We start from the raw sequence: 18,250 nt of genomic DNA, 5'->3' as shown, positions 1-18,250 counted from the left end.
ACTACCATCTTTTGATAGTTTCAGTAGCAGGTGAGATTTTAAAAAGGGTTGGATAAGTGCTGTTTGCACAGATAACTGTTTATTGTTATAACCCTGCTGAGAAGCAAAGTGGCAATCTTGTGTTGCTGCTCTATACTGCAGTCCGATGAAGCACACTCAGTATCAGGTTTGACTAACTGAGACCTTTCACCAAATTTATCCTGAGAATTTCAGGCAGTTCTATCAAGTACTTACTCTGTCATAAAGAGTTGCCTATTCCAAATATATAGCATTATAAGGACTGCCAAAATCATTGTCCATGGTATCTTGTCATGACTTTTTCATTTTTAATTTCTGAGGATTGTGTGTTACTTCTGCTGTATAATTTAATTGAATGTTCTTTGACTTCTGCAGATCATTTATTACTTTTATTTTAATAACTAAGCATAAGCAATGAGAGTTGATCCACAGAAGACCCTACACACTTAATTACTTTTGTGTTGCAGTAGCATTAAATCTGGAGAAGTAATTCCGCATGTGTTGCTTCTGCGTTAACAAGAACCCCTGTAATTTGGTTTAGTGTTAGAATGTGGAAGCTGCTCTTGGTTTAAATTCCAGTCAGCAAGTTACTGAAAATAGAAATGAATCTTTTTAGTTCAATAAAAGCTGATCACACCAGCACAGAATCGTAGCTTTCAAAAATCAGTAAAACACTGTGGAACTGTATTTTTTTGTGATTGTGTAGAAGTGCTTTGTGCTGATTAGAAAACATATAAAGAAATCCCTCTTGTAAGGGAGACTAATACTGTGTGGCAATGTGTGCTTGAAAAAAAAAGTGTTCAAAAGAAAAACTCGATCTCGATGGAGTATGTTTCTTTCAGCAAAGACATATAACTCCCACTAAAGCGTTACTGTATGTGCATGCCTTGAAGGCAGAGTATGTTCTTATTGAGTAATTTAAGACGACCACTCTAATGTAGCATCTCATGTCAAATGGTATTTCAAATGCAGTAGTGCCAGAAGTAGGCACTTATAGAAGAGAAAGTCTCCATATAGGCTCATTCGGGATTCCAGGGAGAATCAAAGCATAAACCAAACAAAAATAAAAAGCCAACTTGGGTCTAACTCCACTCCAAATAGCTTCCACAGGTGCAAGGAGCATCTGTTGGAATCATCCTTTTCCCTTTAAAGGAAACTGTACCAGTGATCTCTATTTAGAAAATTCCCAAATCAAATGATCTAACTGTTTAGAGAGACAGTAATAGGTTTTAATAACTTTTTTCCTCAGTAACTAGCTTTATCATCTTAATCCAGAGAACATCTGGTGTCTAGGGACTGTTCCCTTTTCTTAAGTAGAAAAGCTGCGTTATTCAACAAATGTTCTTGTTTCAGTTTTCTTCTTTGGAAAAATTGGCTTGTATTGAGGATGCGTTTTTACTGTCTTAAAACCCCCCAACATGCCATCACCTCACCCATCAGTCAAGATGGAGGTATCTTTCTAAAAGATAATCTCTGTATGAAACAAGTTATGCTAGGGTCGATACAGAGATGACTGTGAAAACTTAAACTGCTTCACAGGTAGGCTGGCCAGATGGTTGTAATGTTCCCTACTGATTTAAAACCCTAAATACAGCAGTGTCCAAACAAGGGCAGTGTTGTAGTAGAACCCCTGTCTGTACTGTTGCTGTATGCCAGTAGCTGTGTTTGCATAATTTCAACATCAAAACAAATTTAATTCTTTGCCAAGTCATAATGGAACTCTTCACCAGTGTGGGCAGGCTCAGTGTGTTATTTAGGTTATGAGTACCTTCCTTGCTGTGTTCTGCAGTGCACTCATTTTCATGAGAGCACAGATGAGACAATTAATGGTAGGATTTTTCCTTGCTCTGAGCTCAAGAGAAGACTACATCCAAAATGGCCAATCCTTAGTTTGAGAGACAAGTTTTCAGGGTGTGTCTGACTACTCCCTACAAGACGTTTGAGGTGACTTTGTAAGGACGTAGTGGCAAGTTTCCCATCACCTCTGATGTGTTTTGTTAGTGATTTTGATGAGGAAAGTTGTAGCTGCATATTAACTTGGAGTATTAGGTGTCTAATAGGTCAGCTACTCCCTTGCGAGTCTCCCAGTTTCAGCCCTGGCTCAGGTTGGGCAGAGACTGAACCATGAAGCTTGGTTCACTTTTGTTTTCTCTCCTTCTTTGCTGGCATATCCTAACAAATCTGAGTTGCTGATGCATGGGAGTGGGGCTGCCCTTACAGGATTTGTGGTTCAGTGATTTCAGTGCTGGAAAGCATGGGAGCAGAGCTATCTCTCGACAGTCCTAACTCATTACTTTAGCTTTCAGTTTCAAATAAGTTTTAGTTAAAATAAATGGTGTAGAATCTAAATTTAGGAAGACAAGCTTTTCCTCTGAAGTCACTTTGTGGAAAATGAAGCAAAGCAAAATAATGGTCCCACTTTAGTGTCCCAGATGCCTTCAGGTACACATGTGCTAAACAGGCAACACAGTCACCAGTCTGAGCAGGGGAGCAGGACAAAAGAGGAATGCTTCAGACCATAAAAAAATGACTAACAAGATCATCAGTAGAAAATTATGTATTTCCCAGGCTGGATTATGAGACTGGTTTTATAGAAGTCCAATTTTCAAAAAGGTTGAGTTTGAGCTGTATCTGTGGTTCAAACTAGCATTAAAAGGTATGCATTTGTATAAGACTTACTTACTTGCCCTTTTTGACAAATGCCCCTTTCTACACACGTGTATATATATATATATATACCCCTTATACAATATTTTAGGTACTTCCTATAACTCATGATTGCATGCATTTTGTAGGCTGGAAATATTAATGTAAATGTCTCTTCTCTTTAAGTGACTCTATGCATCTTTTTTTCCCTTGTGCACTTGATATAATTTCAAGACAGTTTGAATTATTAAACTGTTCATTTAACACAGACAAGAGATTCTGAACCTTGTAAGCCCTTGAACTACCAGAATGGAATACTAGTCAAAGACTTCTTGTTGCTCCAAGCCAGTGAAGAACACTTTAAAACATTCAGAAGTTTTCTTACAGAAAGGATGCTACCTTTTTACGTGTTGTTTTTTGCATGTACTGCTAAGTTATTTAAATATTGCACTTGAATAGCTTTCATATCTGATTTGAGGATTTTTTTTAAAAGCAATTCTTCATATACGTGAATCCTTTTTTTCTGTCTTTCAGTTTGCCTACTTGGAGAAGCTGTTGTTGGTCCATGGTGCTTGGAGTTACAATCGAGTTACCAAATGCATTCTATATTGCTTCTACAAGAACGTGGTTTTGTATATTATTGAGGTAAGAGTAACTAAATGGATGGGTCTTACTGGTGCTTACTCCTCAAATTCTCTCTTACAAAAAGCAAAACTCATCCAAATGGATTGAGCTAAAAAGACGGGTTTTTTTCTTCCATGTTCAACAACCTAAAGTTCAGTTTTCCTCCTCAGATTTAGTTCACTGTTATCTTTTAACGTTTGTAAAAGGAAAAATGAAGGTTTCAGTACAGTGAAGCCACGCATATGTGATGTCAGGGGCAAAGTTAATTTCTTCTGTACAAATGTTCTTACTGAAAGCATCTTTGTATTAATGGAAACATTTCAAGTAGAGCTTATATTTATAAAAACTTGAATTTGGGGCTATTTAAATCAGAAGTTTGTTTAATAGAATTGGGAAAAACTGCTATAGACAAATAGTAAACTAGGCAAAATTATAGCTGTTTTTTCCAGGTTTATAAAGACTGTAGCTTAGGTGGAACTGAAATTAATTTACCTTGTTTTTTGGAAAGAGAAGACATAATTTTACCCAACAGTGCCAGTGAAATGATAAAATCAGTCAGGTTATTTGATTTCATAATTAAAAAGTAACTGTCTTTTGAAAATTATTTGCCTGAAGATGTCATGTAGTGTAATTGGACTTCAAAGAGGGCTGAATACTGTTATTACCATTAATACATTGCATTTCAGCCTGCTTAGACAGGAGTGTAGTTCTCATGCTGCAGAATCTAGTCTTGAATTTAAGAAGTATTGGAAAGGATTTTTTTTCATGTGCTGTTGCCTAGTTAGAAACACATGAGGAACTTTAAGTCAGTGCTTTGGTCAGTTGAGTATCAAGTGATCACTTGGTACAGCAATTTCCAGAGTGTTCACCGCTTTTATCAATATAAGTCTGTGTGTGTGTATGTGTGTGTGTATATATATATTAGGTTTTCTATTTCATTCTACAGTTTAGCAGCCATGAATGAGGTTGACAGATAGGAAAATTACAACATTTAGAATTAGGCAGATAGTTATATCAGTTACAGGAGACAGTGGGTAAGTAATGTTTTGCTATTCAGTAAGTCCTGTAATGGTCAGTGTGTGTATACCTGACTCTGTCAGGGTTTGATCAGCTTTTATGCATGATGTTAGACTCTTAGAGAACAAATACTTTCCACTGACCTGTTCTGTTTCTCCTGTGCTGTTTCTGAATTAGCTGTTGGTTGTTAAAATTTCAATACAAATTACTCTACTGCAGGAGTTATCCCACGCATCATGTTTCTAGAAAGGTTTTTTACATGCTGTTGAAGATGGTAATAGTATTTTTTATTGTGCAAAATGAATATAAATAATTTTTAAAATAACGTTTCTAGTGGATTTCTTATTGAGCATGGCAACTGCTGGGGTTTTCCCTGAATTGTTCAGAAAATGCTTAACAACTTCACAATTACCTTCTGTGATTCTTTTTTCCATTTGAAAATTGTGTGCAAGTCCTGCTTCTAGCCCATTGTAGCGCTGTTTGTCTTTGCTTCATTTACTGTAGTCTGACAGGTAAATTAAGTTCTGCATCAAATGTTGTATGGCTAAATTATGCCTTCCCATTGAACAGATGTACAAGGGGTTGAAGACAAGTGAAGGTCTTTGGTACCTCCAGCCAGAGATAGCCTAATTATTTTACCATAGGGAGGAATTCTATTAGCCAGGTATCTCTGTATGATACATAAAATGCAAGTCTGCTCTGAGAATGTGGGGTCATGTATTCTCTTCACTGTCTTAGTCTGTGTTCAGTTCTTTCTGCAGGCTGTACTGAGGCAAAAGAGCTTTTGTCTCCTGATATCCATTACTAAGGTCAGTTCTATCAACACCTGAGCACTGAAAAATGTTTTACAAGATGCAGCCCTGCACCTCAGTTACCCCTCTGTGCTAATGCTGCATAGAAGTTTAAGACTTAAGGGGAAGGTAAAATGACAGAAGTAATCTTGTAGTCCTGCAGCAATGGGAAGTGCTCAATTTGGTTTTAGTTTCCCTGGTGAGTTTGCTTTACTAGCAGCCTTGAGGAACTTCACCTCCAAAACTGTATAAAACCAGCCAAATTGCCTGGAAACCCAAGAGTTACAAGTTTTGGTATCCTGGGGATGCAAGGGAGAGAGGAGAGATCTTTAATTCCCTCCTTAGCTTTGCACAAAGGAAGATGAGTTGTTTTGTTCTTCTGCTATGAAGCTCAGGAGTACTGATCAGTTTGTGGTATGGAGTGATGCTCATGAAAGAGAAGCTCCACGAGGGAATAAATCCTTCAGCTTAAGTGCAGTTCTGCACTGTTGCACAGCTGTGCATATGGTGCATTCCTGATTGTTTCCCAATGCTCTGGACAAGTTTAATATCTACCTGTACTTTGTGCTTGGATGTGTGGTGTATGGGGAATATTCTTTTAGCTTCATAATGAAACAGGGATTTGAACCTGAACTACTTTCTAAGTGTATCTTCTGAAGGATCATACTGAGTAAATATTTATATAGCTGAATCAAAAAGCGCATTGTGAATATGACTGTCAGTTATACCTTTGTTATGGTATCTGTTTTATTTCTGTTAAAGTTTAACACCTGAGGAATAGATATTTTAAGCCTTATATAAATGGGTTTTGCAGCAATGAGGCACTGGGGCTCATCATAACTTTTATTCCCTGATACTATCCAAACACCTGAAGGAAGACGTGGTGCTCCAGCTTAGCATACAGAACATCTGGACACAACTTGCAGAGGAATGCGTTAAGATTAAACTTAAGTTGATTAAACAATGATAAATGCTTGAGAAGAACATATTGCTGTCTTTTTTCCTATCGTCCCAATGTTGGTATACTAAAACCTCTCAACACGTAGAAGTTCATCTTGACACCAGTCACTCTTATACCCGGAGGATCCAAAGTGTTGCATCTCTGAAACATTTAATTTTATCAGTTTTCCTTCAGGTTCTGGGTTGAAATACAGATTTTGGGGTTTTGTGGGAAGGATACTCAGGTAACTGCCATCACGGGCTTTATTCCTGAGAGATACTGCAGCGTTAAGACTGGTGCTTAGCTTCGTGTAGTGGCTTGTTTGTGGAGAGACAGGCTCAGGAACTGTGTTCAGCTGCTTTGATGACTAAAATGTGCATCCATATTGGGACAATTTGATGCAACTGGAGAGGTAGTATAACAGAAGGCAGACCTCGTGGTTTAGTGATTGCAGGGGAAAAAGAGGTGAATGTATTTTCCCTCTTGCTTGATAAGGCCCTCCTAATATTTTTCAGGAGGTGAATTTTAAGTCGTCAATGTAATAAATCTCAGTAAAGTCTGAGAAGATTTTTGGCTTGGCTTAACAGCTGTGTTGCTCTCCTTTCTTTGGCTGGTCTCTCCTTTAGCATTTCTTCATCATTGTCCTGCTGTTCTCTTGATTTCTCCCCTTGATTTTTGAAAATACAAAACTCATTAAAATATAAACAAAACCCACAAAGATAAGCAGGTCCTGGAAATGCAAGTGCTTTTGATGTGATTCTTAGCTGGAGCACTTGCATATCACTGTTGCCAAGGTGCTTCAGGGTATAAAGTTGAGGTTCCCTTGCTTAGGGAGTCATCAAGAGGAGTGCAGAATCAAACCTTTGCATCCACAGAGCTGGTTGATACATTAATTGTTGCTACTTCCCCACTCTTGACTGGTCCGTGCTGGTTGCAAGGCAATCTACATGGAAAGCTACCAGCGTGGCTGCAGGAATGAAATACAAATAAAAAGCCATCTGTATGGTGTCCATTCCTGTATTTCCTGTGTCTGGCTGCAGTAGCACTGTACACTAAAGCCATTTCTGAGGAAAGCAAGCTATTCAGCATCATCCTGAGGCAGAAGATCAGTGACAAGATTTTGGCTTTTGAAGATTTGACAGGCAAGTACCTGGGCATCCTTACAAAGTATCATTTCATTCAATTACTTATGTACCTGGCTTTAAACTGACTAGTGAAATGAAAGATCTGTTCCACATCTGTTGAGCAGATATATTTCACTGGAGATGATATAAAGTTGTCCTGATGATATCAGAGCTTTGAAATATAGCTGATCTAAAATGTAAAAGAATACAGAAATATTGCTTTCATGTCATCCTTGAAGAAGTAAAACACAGCAAGATCAAAGGTGAGATCAGAAATATCGAGTAAGAGTTCAAGACCTTTGGGAATGGTTCTGTGGAAACAGTAGCACGGAAGATGGCTTTCAGGCCAACACAGATTGCAGGAAAAGTGTGCTCAGTACTTCACTGGAACATGTTGAAATATACTTAAAATGAAGTGCTTTTGTATTATACATTGCAGAATGAGTTGAGGGTGCGAATAGGTGGTCCCAGTGTCCAGGTCTGGCAGTGGAGGCCATGACAGAGAAATGGATGACAAGTGAGAAGGGGAGAATATGGTGTCCACAACTTGATGCTGCATTATTCTAATTTCTGCCTTAAGAATCCAGAGATGAATTCTAAGACCATATTAGAAAGCTGTTTCTTTGTGGATCCTGAAAGGGAAGTCTTAATATGTGAGTGGTGTTAAACAAACAAGATAAATGCACTAAAGAACAAAACACCAGGATCATAAATTTTTCTTCTAGAGTTGAATTTTCAAGTTGCAAAAGCTCCCAGTAAACATGCTTTTAAAGAAGTGGTGGTTTAATGAGTCAGCAGGGTCTGGCAGTGAGAGCTGTTTAAATGCTCCACACACTCAGTGGTCACCACTTCAGATGAGCTGATAGCACAGGCTGCAAAAGCACACGTGAAATGTTGCAGCTTGAGACCTTTCATTTTTTTTTCCTGTTTTCATGGCTTCCTGTCAAACACAACAGGTATTCTTAAAAATATGGAAAGCAGACATGGGAATTTTGACTCTCTTATCCAAATGGTATGCAGAAATGAGTGTATCATGGTGCTAAAAAATATACAGCTCTAATGCTTTGGTGTGCTTATCCTTGATTTATGTAATCTGACTTTTGCCTACATCCCTGTGCTTTCTGTTTCCAATTGACTTTGCCACTCTGAGGTTGCAGCCAGAGAACAGAAAACTTTAAGCATGGGGATTTTTGCAGTAAGTTGAGGACAGAAGTGCAATAACTGTTGTCATATAAAGCAACTTTCTTAGGAGATAAGAGCAGTATTTCCCCCCAGTGTTAAATTAAGGATAAGAACATCTGGTTGCAAAATTTTCTAACAAGGATAACAAGAATACAGGCAGCTAGCTGTCTTGTCATACTTATTTATTCAAATTATTCAGTTGCCAGTTCAAATACTTCTAATGCCAGTAGGCATTTAATAATCATTACTGCTGTGTGCATATACTCAGTTCATGTGGTAAGCTTAGCACAATGCTCTTATCATGATGAAGCAAAGGACAAATGTGTATGTGACTTCCATTTTACATCATTTGGGAATCTAACCTTTGGATTCTCACAAATCCTCAATGAGTAAGTTATTCTCTGTAGACAGGTGCTTTCAGGTAGGCAGAAGGTGGGATTCAGTGTCCTTAAGATTAGTATCAGGTATAAATTAGGTGCCTGAGAGAAAAGTATATAGGTTACCTTTATGGATGCTCTGGGCTCATGGAGAGCAATATGGGACTGGGCAGTTATGTACCAGGACCTGCTAAAGACCATCACCTGTCTGAAGCAGTAGTATTAAGAGCTCTACTTTGAGGTAGCTTAATCCTATCCAGAAAATGAAAGAAACTTTTATTTTTTTTTTGTCCTTATTGTTCGTTTGTTTTTGAAATATGTAAAAGGAAAGGAATCCAGATCTCTTAGCTTGGGTGATGTTAATCATTCAGTTCAAAAAGTGCAGAGTATTTACAGAGGGTACAGCACAGAACTTGGAGATATGGAAAGCACAGTAATGGATGCAGTGTGAGGAGAAAAGCATGTGAGACTCAGCACTGTATCTTGATAATTTGTGGAAAACCAGGTCTTGTATGTGTACTTATTTTTCTCTTGCACTGTTTATCAGACAGGTTTAACATGCAGAAGACCTAGGGCAGCATAGAACACTATCCCCTTCCCACTGACCAAAAAAGCTAATCATACTCTCCAATTCAAGAAAACATTCTTTAGTAGCGGTAGTTACAGGAAACAGATACTACGAATAGCCTGCCAGGGTTCTTGGAATATCATAAAAACAGTTGGCCAACTTAATCCAAAATTGTCCAGATAGTGCTTTGCTTTTTATTCTTAAAAATATACCCTAATTCTTTTTACAGTACCTGGTTTATATCACTACCACTGACAATTCTGTATTTCTGAAGAAATTCAGCGTTGTGTATAGGCTAGTCTCACCAACTTTAATCCATGACTGACTTCTTGTTTTTGGCTTCATAATTGGCCATGTTGATCCCAAGAGTTTCCAAGGAAATAGTAACAAGGTTAAATCCTTGCTAATTTGCCTCTCTTTTTTAGTGCCAATGCACTGCACAGTGAATCACTAGAGAGCACTCCATCTTCTCTGAAAACTGAATTGACCCAACTGTGTAACGACTGGATTTGAATTTTTTCCAGCTCTTTTTAAAAGTCATGGAAACTATCAGCATTGTTCTGAATTTATGAATGCTGCCTTGATTACACCCTATAACCAATGCAACCTGTAATTTTTCAACACTCCAAATATTATAAATGATAATCAGGTTCCTTAGCATGGTCTGAAAATCTCTGGGTGAGATCAGGTTCAATACATACTGCAGTAGATTACTTCAAGAAGAGACCTACTGTGACATTTTATTGTCTCAAACAATATGTTTGAGAGTGCTTCAATCAATTTATTGTGTAAATTTGTATGTTTAAGGTATGTGAAAGGCACAGTGATTTTTTTTCTCGGTAAAATATATGCTTAATCTGGTGCAAAAAATCTTAAATTCACATTTGGTGGGCTTATAACAAAGCAATGATAATGCTGTTCTCTAAATTTGAGGCCATTAAAGGTGAAACATTTAGTCAGTGTGTTCATCATTAGCAATGTGTTCATCAAAGCCAGAATCGTGTTATCAGTAAATGTTTTTTCAGTTTAACTGTGTCACTAATAAAAATACAAGTTCATGTTTAGAATGGAGATAAACTAATGTGAGGAAGCTTTTACTATGGAAACTAAACCTATATTATGAAAGGTAGGAAAATTCAAACCTAGGGTTTTTTCATCACAAAACCAGCTTTGGAATTCAAGTGTTCATTGTTCTTAATTTGAGCCCCACTCTCTTTCCAAAAGGTAAAAGTTTTCATATAAAATATAACTCCTCTTATGGCTTTGAATATTGACTTGAAAAACATTGGCTGCTCTGACTCAGTATTGGATAACCCGTTGTTTTAATAAAAATAAAGGGAAATGAATCCTCCTTTCACTCAGACTAACTCAGTACATGTATTACTTGTAGTTACAGAGCAGGCTAAATTTCAAATTTGTATTGATGTTAAAAGTGCAAATAAACCTTATCAGGGAATTACTTTGCACATTCATGCTGAGTTTAGCAATGTGTGCTGTGCTGCAATGAAGGGAAGGATTTTGAGGCAGATTTTTAAAAATCCAATGCTATAGATGCATAGATGTGTGTGGTAATACAGCTATTCACAAATATATCCTTTGGGCCTGCACTGGTTTTCTTCATATCTGACCTATACCCCTGTAATTAAACTTCCTTTAGTAGAGACATTCCTCGTTTAATAGGAACAGCTGAGAGCAGAGTAAGGTCCTATGCATATTGCATGCATGGAGCAGGGATTTTTGTGTGTTTGCCTTTTTTGTTAAACAAGCGATGGGGCTGCTATGCTGAAGGTGTGAGGGTTTTCCCACTTTTGCCCGTGCCTCATTGCTTAAAATAACCATGTTCAAAATGCATTTCTACAACCATTTACTTGCTTTTCATAGAATCATAGAATATCCTGAGTTGAAAGGGACCCACAAGGATCATTGAAGTCTTAACTCCTGACCCTGCACAGGACAGCCCCAAGAATCACACCATGTACCCAAGAGTATTGTCCAAGCACTTGAACTCTTTCAGGCTTTGTGCTGTGTCCACTTACCTTGGGACTCTGTTCCAGTGCTCAACCACCCTCTGTGTGAAGAACCTTTTCCTAATTCATGCCATTCCCTTGGGTCCTATTGCAGGACATCGGAGAGAAGAGCTCAGTGTTTTTGAAAATGGTAATACACATGCCTACAAAGGAAGCTGAAGATGATTGCTGACAAACTGGAACAGTGAATGTAATTCTTGGGTGTAGCTTTGAGGCACTCAAGTTAAAATGACTCTGTAAACAAGCATGTTCTGTGACTTAATACAACTTGGGAGACTTGAGTCTTCCAGGGGAGAAAACAACAGAATTACTTCTACTCATTAGCTGTATCTGCTGCTGTTAAACTCAGAAGTTATGCTGGTGTTTAAAGACATTGCTCAGCCTAGGTGTGAAGAGGGGTTTGCTGCAGTTGTTTTTGCACAGGTCTTTGTAAATCATTTTTAGGTAGTGACGGAGAGCTTCAAAGTTGCAGACAAGGTGTAATACTGATTCATAAGTCATACTTTTGTGCAATTTCACAATGGGGAATTTAGCTTGGAGCCCATGTCTGAAAATGTGCGGTGGCTTGCCTGTGAGCAGTCCTACTGAAGTCACTGCATTTTCTACTTCCCTACCAGTTCTTTAGAAATAAAATGAGTTTATTTGTCCCAAGCCATGTGCTAGGATGTTGTTTCTTGTGTGCACACAAGAAGTGTGCTGGTCTGCATGGACTGTGTTTTGCTTGACTGAAGTCTGCCTGACTGCCAGCTGCTTGCTTGCGGTACAGTCAGGCTGGAGGGCTTGGTGTTTCTTGAGCGTGAGTAACTCGATTATAACTCTGAAACATTCTGGTTTGTGTTCAGTTTTGTAATCTTGAAGCATTTTACTCATGCTTTGTCTCTTCATTCTTGGCAAGTTGAGCAAAAAAGCTAGCCTTACCTGAGCTCCTGTGCAACAGCAGTCTCATTGACAACTTCTTCCTTCTAATTGTTGGTAAGGGCATTTTTTGGGCATCTTTAGAGTGGAGTATACATCACTGGAGTATATGTTTCTAAAGGTCAAATTTTTAGGGTCTTTATAGTACAGATGCAAGCAATTGATGAATTCATAGCCCTTGGTGTCTTAGTACTGCTTCACAGACAACTCCAAAAACCTTCTGAATGCTAGCTCAGGAATGTAGGGTCACCAGATTTTGGTATATAAAATTTCTTTCCAGGATCTGTATTGTGAACTGAGCTGGTCCTAATTATTTTGAGGTTTCTTGGGTTTTTATGCTCGTGACCCAAAGAAGCTAGGGCAGAGAACAAATCCAGCTGAATACAGATTCCACTTTTAAATGTTGCTAGAAAATAATATTACCATTTCACTTGGATGAGCACTAATGATAAAAATACCTCTATCCAGTTTCACTAATTAACCACTAGAGATTGTTTTATCTTGGCATGCATAAAAGGCATCTTTAACCTAGATTAAATGCATGTACAGGATTTAAAGTAAAATGTATCTTATGTTTGTCAAGGAAAAAATCTAAAGTATAGGTTTGGAGGGTTTATTTGCTTGAGTTCAAGGTTCAAGGTTTTGAATTTTTTTATTAGATCAAGGTCAGAGGTAAAAAGTATACCATATCCTCCATGATCAGTCTGCAGTGTAAATCTGCAACAGAATAGGTGTATACCTTGAAATGTGCTTTTAGAACCTCTTTTGCTGTAAAACTACTTCATTGGTTTGACTGTATTTGATCCAAGGGATATCTGCCCTGTAAGGAGCACACAAGCTCTAGCTCCTAGCTTCTAGCCAGAGAGCTTGTAACGCGGCTAGAAGCAGGAAAAAAAGAGTTTGTTATCACTCAGTGCCCTTGAGAAACTCCCTTCCTATGTGGGAATCCTGTGCCACTTAATTTAATTGGCATTAGAAGGCATTGGCCTGTGTGACAATGCGCAGCAGGTGTAACAGCTTTGAGTTATCATCTGAAACAGGTTATCTTCTCATTCTGTATTGAGATGTTGAGTCAATGCAGATAGCTATGACTGTTTATATGCTTTTGATTATTTATGTGCTCTAGAGAGCATGTAATTGCTTGTTATATCTCCTTACTCTTTTCAACAAAACTATTTACATGTTAAAATGCACTAGGAATAGCAAATTGTGCTATTCATAGTATTACTTCTGAGTTACACAGTCTTTTTAATTGAGTCCGTTGCAGCTCCTGCCCCTGATATTCCAGTGACAATTCATAATGTTGTCTGCTAGTTCTCCTCTTCCTCACTGTTTTGAACCTGATTCTTTTCATGAGCCATTGCAGTTTGAGCGTAACTGCTGTGAAGTAAGGGCATCCTGGTCCAATGGGTTTTTTTGATACTTGTTAGCCAGGATTCACAACTCACTGTAACAAGGTCTGTGTCAGACGAGGGAGAGGAGATTCAGGACCAATACTTAAAGGCTGAGACCACCATTATTTTAACACACGTTTGTGGGTATACTTAAATGTGGAATGTGAACATGTGTAATCATGGGCTTAAGCTAAAACCCCAAAAGTATACCCCAAAAGGCACAGGGGCACATTCTGTGGAAAAGCAAGAGCAAAGTTCTTGGTGCATTTTTGGGTGTATGTTACAATCTATTTCTGTTCCAAGACAAAGACATGGAGAACCACTGGTGGCTTCATATTTTCAGAAGAGCGAAGGAGGTCAAATCTTGGTCTGCCAGCTTTTAAATGCAGCAGTTATTTTGCTTTCTTTCTTCTTACTGGATTTCTTTCCTTAATTACTTTTGCATGAGTGCTTTTGGAAAGTGAGAAGATGGAATATATTAGCCTTAGCTGTATCTAGCTTCTGCAGGATTCCTTGAAAGTATATGTATTTTTGTATAAACTGTATAAATACTGTGTATGTTAGAAAAGAAATCTAATATTGTACTTTCTCATCCAAACACAAATAATGCCGTCTTTATTAATAAATGACAATGCAGATTGATTTTATTATTGTTAACAGATTAAAATATGTAGGCAGTTCAATAGCAGCAGAAGCATAAGGCGTCAGTAGCCAGTAATACATGAACCTCTTAGCATTATTTGTGATGATGATTCCTGTCAAGTTCAATTTTGGTAGAAAAGTGAGTCTCCGTTTTGGGTTTACTAACAGTGTCTTGACCTTTTCTCCCTTTTGTTACCAAGGTGTGACAGGTGTCTGGAGCAGCTAAGCAATATGACAGTCAACCTGTGCTTTGTGTCAGCTGTTATTCATTAACCTTAAAAATGACATATGGTTCTGTACTACTCAGAAATGTGTTTATGCCCATTAATACATCCTGTTTAATGGACAGTATATGGATAGAATGTTGAGTTGCTCCCTTTTTCTCGGTTTCTTTTTTTTTTTTATTTGTTTGTTTAGTGTTGTTATTGAGTATGTAACTGTGCGATATGTGGGAAGTTTCAAGCTGTGACTTCCGTATTGGCATTGTTAATCCTTGTTTGCCTGCTGCAGTCTGCTTTGGTTGGTACCACACCGTGCTGTTGCAGTGGGTCCATCAGCTTTCTCCACTGGAAGCTTTGTGCAGTGCTCACCTTGAAGGTGCCACTTCCCTAAGAACATCACAAGTCCCTGCACCTGTGTCATGGATGTTGCTGTACCTATCACTGTGCTTTTGCCATCGTTTGAATTGGCAACTGGGCTGTGCTTTAATCTGACATTACCATGCACTACCATTGAAAAGGGAAGTCTGATCTTCATTTCTCCCTGGGAGTGTGTTCTTTCCCCCCTTCCTTGCCAAGGCATTAGTGTTTGCACAGCTGCAGGATAGGCTCTTTAAGGTTAGAGTTCACTTTCCTGAAGTACACAGGAGTCCTTGGACAAGAGGAATGACCAGCTCTTCACATAGAGTTATAGACTTTTGTCAGACTTAAGTGTGCGTGTTATTTTAGTAAGCTAAGATGGGACTTTTGCTTGTGCATATCTGCAGAAAAGACAAAAATTTTGGGGAAGTAGAGCAAATAAAGGGCATGAATTGGTGTTCACGATATCCCTAGTAATCACATGGCATAACTGCTTGGGGACTTAAGATCAGCCAGTTTTTCCCTTTTGGGCTGCCTGGGTATCTATTACTCAAAGACATCCCAAACACAGACCTGAGTAAGAGAGAAGGAAGTTGAGAAATAGTAGTTGATCCCAAAGGCACGTCTGGACAAAAAAACCCTTTCCCTATGTCTCCCATGTTGTTCATGTGCATAACAAAGCTGTGATCTCTCAAAAACTGAGAATGCATTAGAGACCATAAAAAATTAAACGTATGCACAATTACTGGATTTTATGGTGTGTGATTTGTGGCATTGTAGGTGTGTGGAAGTCTTAAAGAATGTGTGTTAGGCCATCTGGGCAACAAGGAGGAGCTGGCTTGTACTAAAATACAAGGTATTTCTGCAATGGAGGAGTGATAAAATGATAGCAATGAAAGCTCTGGTAGACTTCAGTTCTTTGGAAGCGTTACTGCTATTTTTTAAGCAGTTTCTAACTAATGCTGAGGTGAAATAAGAAGGTGGGGCTAGTAAATCTAGGGGGAAAATGAATGTTACCTAAAACCAGGATAGTGCTTCAAGGGATGTGAGACATGAGAGATGCCATTCTCGTCAAGTTGACTGATATTGCTGAGAAAGAATTGTAGGGAAGGCATTAGAGGAAAAACTGGAACACTTTAAAATATGGATTAGTATTGGAAATCCATGTGTATTTGCCTTTTGGAGATGTAAAAAGTTACAAGTAAGCCTGGCAAACCCTCCATTCTTGGACTTGGTGAAGAAAGGGGAGTGCGTGCTGGTGGTCTGTGAAGGGTCTCTATGGGGTTTGTAAAGCCCAGTTTGGTTGTGGGGGGAAGGGAGGTGGCATTTGGATAGGCACAAAGCTCTCCTCTTTTAACTTACCTCCCTTCCTGAGGTGAAGGTTTGTTGTCTCTTCAGCAATGAAGTAATTACCTTGTTTACATTTTAAAAAGGATAACACACAGACTAATGCAACTTATAGCATGCTGGTTTTGGTACCTGTATACATTGCTGATACCCACATAGTTTGTAATGAATGAGACTTAGTTCTGCTTGCTGTCAGGATAGCCTCACTCCCTGAGAACTGTTCATGAGCATGAAGGACCCTCTGCCCAAAAACTTGATGTTAATTTCTTATTTTTTAGCCTGACTGTTCCCTATAGAACACATTGTCAGATCAGTAAATTGTGATCTCCTGAGAGCTCTATTCTTGAGAAACAATATAATTCCTCTGGTCCCTGCCTGTCACTCTTCGTGTAGTTGACTGCATCATAATCTGAGTGTTGGTGACTGTTGTTTCTTGGGTGGATGTTTTGGTTGTGTTGACTGAATCTGTCTTCCTACTTATTTTACTGCAGTGTTGGTGGGGAATCATGTTCATGAGACATTTCAGATGCTCTCTTTACTCACACTAATATTCACTTGAGATTGAGTACTAAATTTATTATTCCTTTCTTGTGAAGATGCAAATCTACAGATTTGCATTGTGACCCCAAAGCAGCAGTAAGCTATACAAATTCTGGATACAACAAACTCTACTTGGGGTTGTGCTTAGGCCCTTAGTTAAATTTCTCATTTATAAGGAAAATTGGTGCTGCATACACTCCAATAATAATAATGATAATAAGAATAATAATGTCTAACAGTATTCCCACATCTGCTGTCACATTAAAAATAATGAAGATAGATAAATAATGAAGATAGATAAAATATTAATTATCATATTTCTCCATTTGGAGATATAGCTGGAAGCTACTCTGGTGGACAGGAAATATCTGCTGTCTTTTGTTTGAACAGAAGCAATTACTATTTAATTCTAGTAAATGAGGACAAACAGACTTTCTGCTGCCAGGCTGTCAGTTATTTCGCCCTCCCCCACTGCCATCAGTCACATCAACTCCTGTAGTCCTGAGTATGTATCTCATTTCAGAAAGCAGTTTTGGCAGATAACTTCCTGCTTAACAGTATACAAATAATGATATCCTAAAAAAATGGCGTATTGTGTTTAAATAGCTCCTTCTTCCATTGCAAATATGAAGTTCTCCTGGCCTTGGCTTGTGGAGTTTGGTACTGAGATCAATCTTATGTGATAACACTGTAAAAAGTAAAATTTAAAAAGTATTAGCAAGTCTTGTCAACACTTCTGGAGCTGGCATAAATTTTGAGTTGGACGCTTCCTCCACTGGGTGCCCAGGTCCTGTGGCAGTGTCCCCAAAATAATTAATTATCTGTTTTTGCTAAACTGTTCCAGGAAGTTCTATACCTGAAAAATAATTCGGGGTAATACCAGCATTGTTCAGGTGCTTGCTGCTGCAACATCGGAGACTAATTGCAACTAAATCAGGGAAGAATTAGAGGTTTAAGGCATTTTCTTAGAAATGCACATGTTGTTCTGTAGCACTCATAGGTTTTTTTCCTTCCAGTCCATGAAAGGCTTCCTTCTGAATTGAATGTGCATGTTTGCATGTGCACCACCTGAAGGTGCCTTGTTTTACCCATCATAAAAATGTTTAGTGTATGCTGTAAAGCAGAAAGTACTTTTATAGAAGTTGTCAGTCACAGCTGTTCTGCTATGTTGGGGAAGAGGAGTAGGGCAAAAAAAAAAAAAAAAAAGGTACAAGTTGTAGCAGTACCAAAATGAAAACCAACTTACAGGTTTCTTTTTAGTATTTCAAACAGTTGGAAGTCCAGCACAGTTCCATTTGAGAATTAATAGCTTAGTATATTCTATTAACGATAAATGAATCTCAGCTATTTCCTGAAAAGCAGTTTGAACTGACTCCCTTGGATGCATGTCTGTTTGTATCCTTGATGTATTTCTCAAAGAGGAGCTATTTCTATGTTTGCATTACTCTTGCCTAAACCTGTTTCCCAAACTATTTTGAAATCCCCATTGTATGAACAGCAAGAGACTGTGTAGTTGCAGT

The 18,250-nt window shown here is 38.3% G+C and overlaps 1 protein-coding gene across 3 annotated transcripts in view; it reads left to right on the top strand.

The window, feature by feature from the left end:
• ATP8A2 (ATPase phospholipid transporting 8A2) overlaps positions 1 to 18,250 on the top strand; it is a 318,028-nt gene that overhangs the window by 167,320 nt on the left and 132,458 nt on the right. For all 3 annotated transcript variants that reach the window (XM_050334134.1, XM_050334135.1, XM_050334136.1), the window contains one exon: positions 3,199 to 3,309. In XM_050334134.1, coding sequence (XP_050190091.1) covers positions 3,199 to 3,309 — 111 coding nt within the window. The remainder of the gene's footprint in view (positions 1 to 3,198; positions 3,310 to 18,250) is intronic.

The sequence above is a fragment of the Myiozetetes cayanensis genome, unplaced genomic scaffold (genome assembly GCF_022539395.1).
Source record: "Myiozetetes cayanensis isolate MyiCay16 unplaced genomic scaffold, myiCay2020 scf5-8, whole genome shotgun sequence".
Taxonomy (NCBI): Eukaryota; Metazoa; Chordata; class Aves; order Passeriformes; family Tyrannidae; genus Myiozetetes; species Myiozetetes cayanensis.
This window is presented reverse-complemented; position numbering and strand designations above follow the sequence as displayed.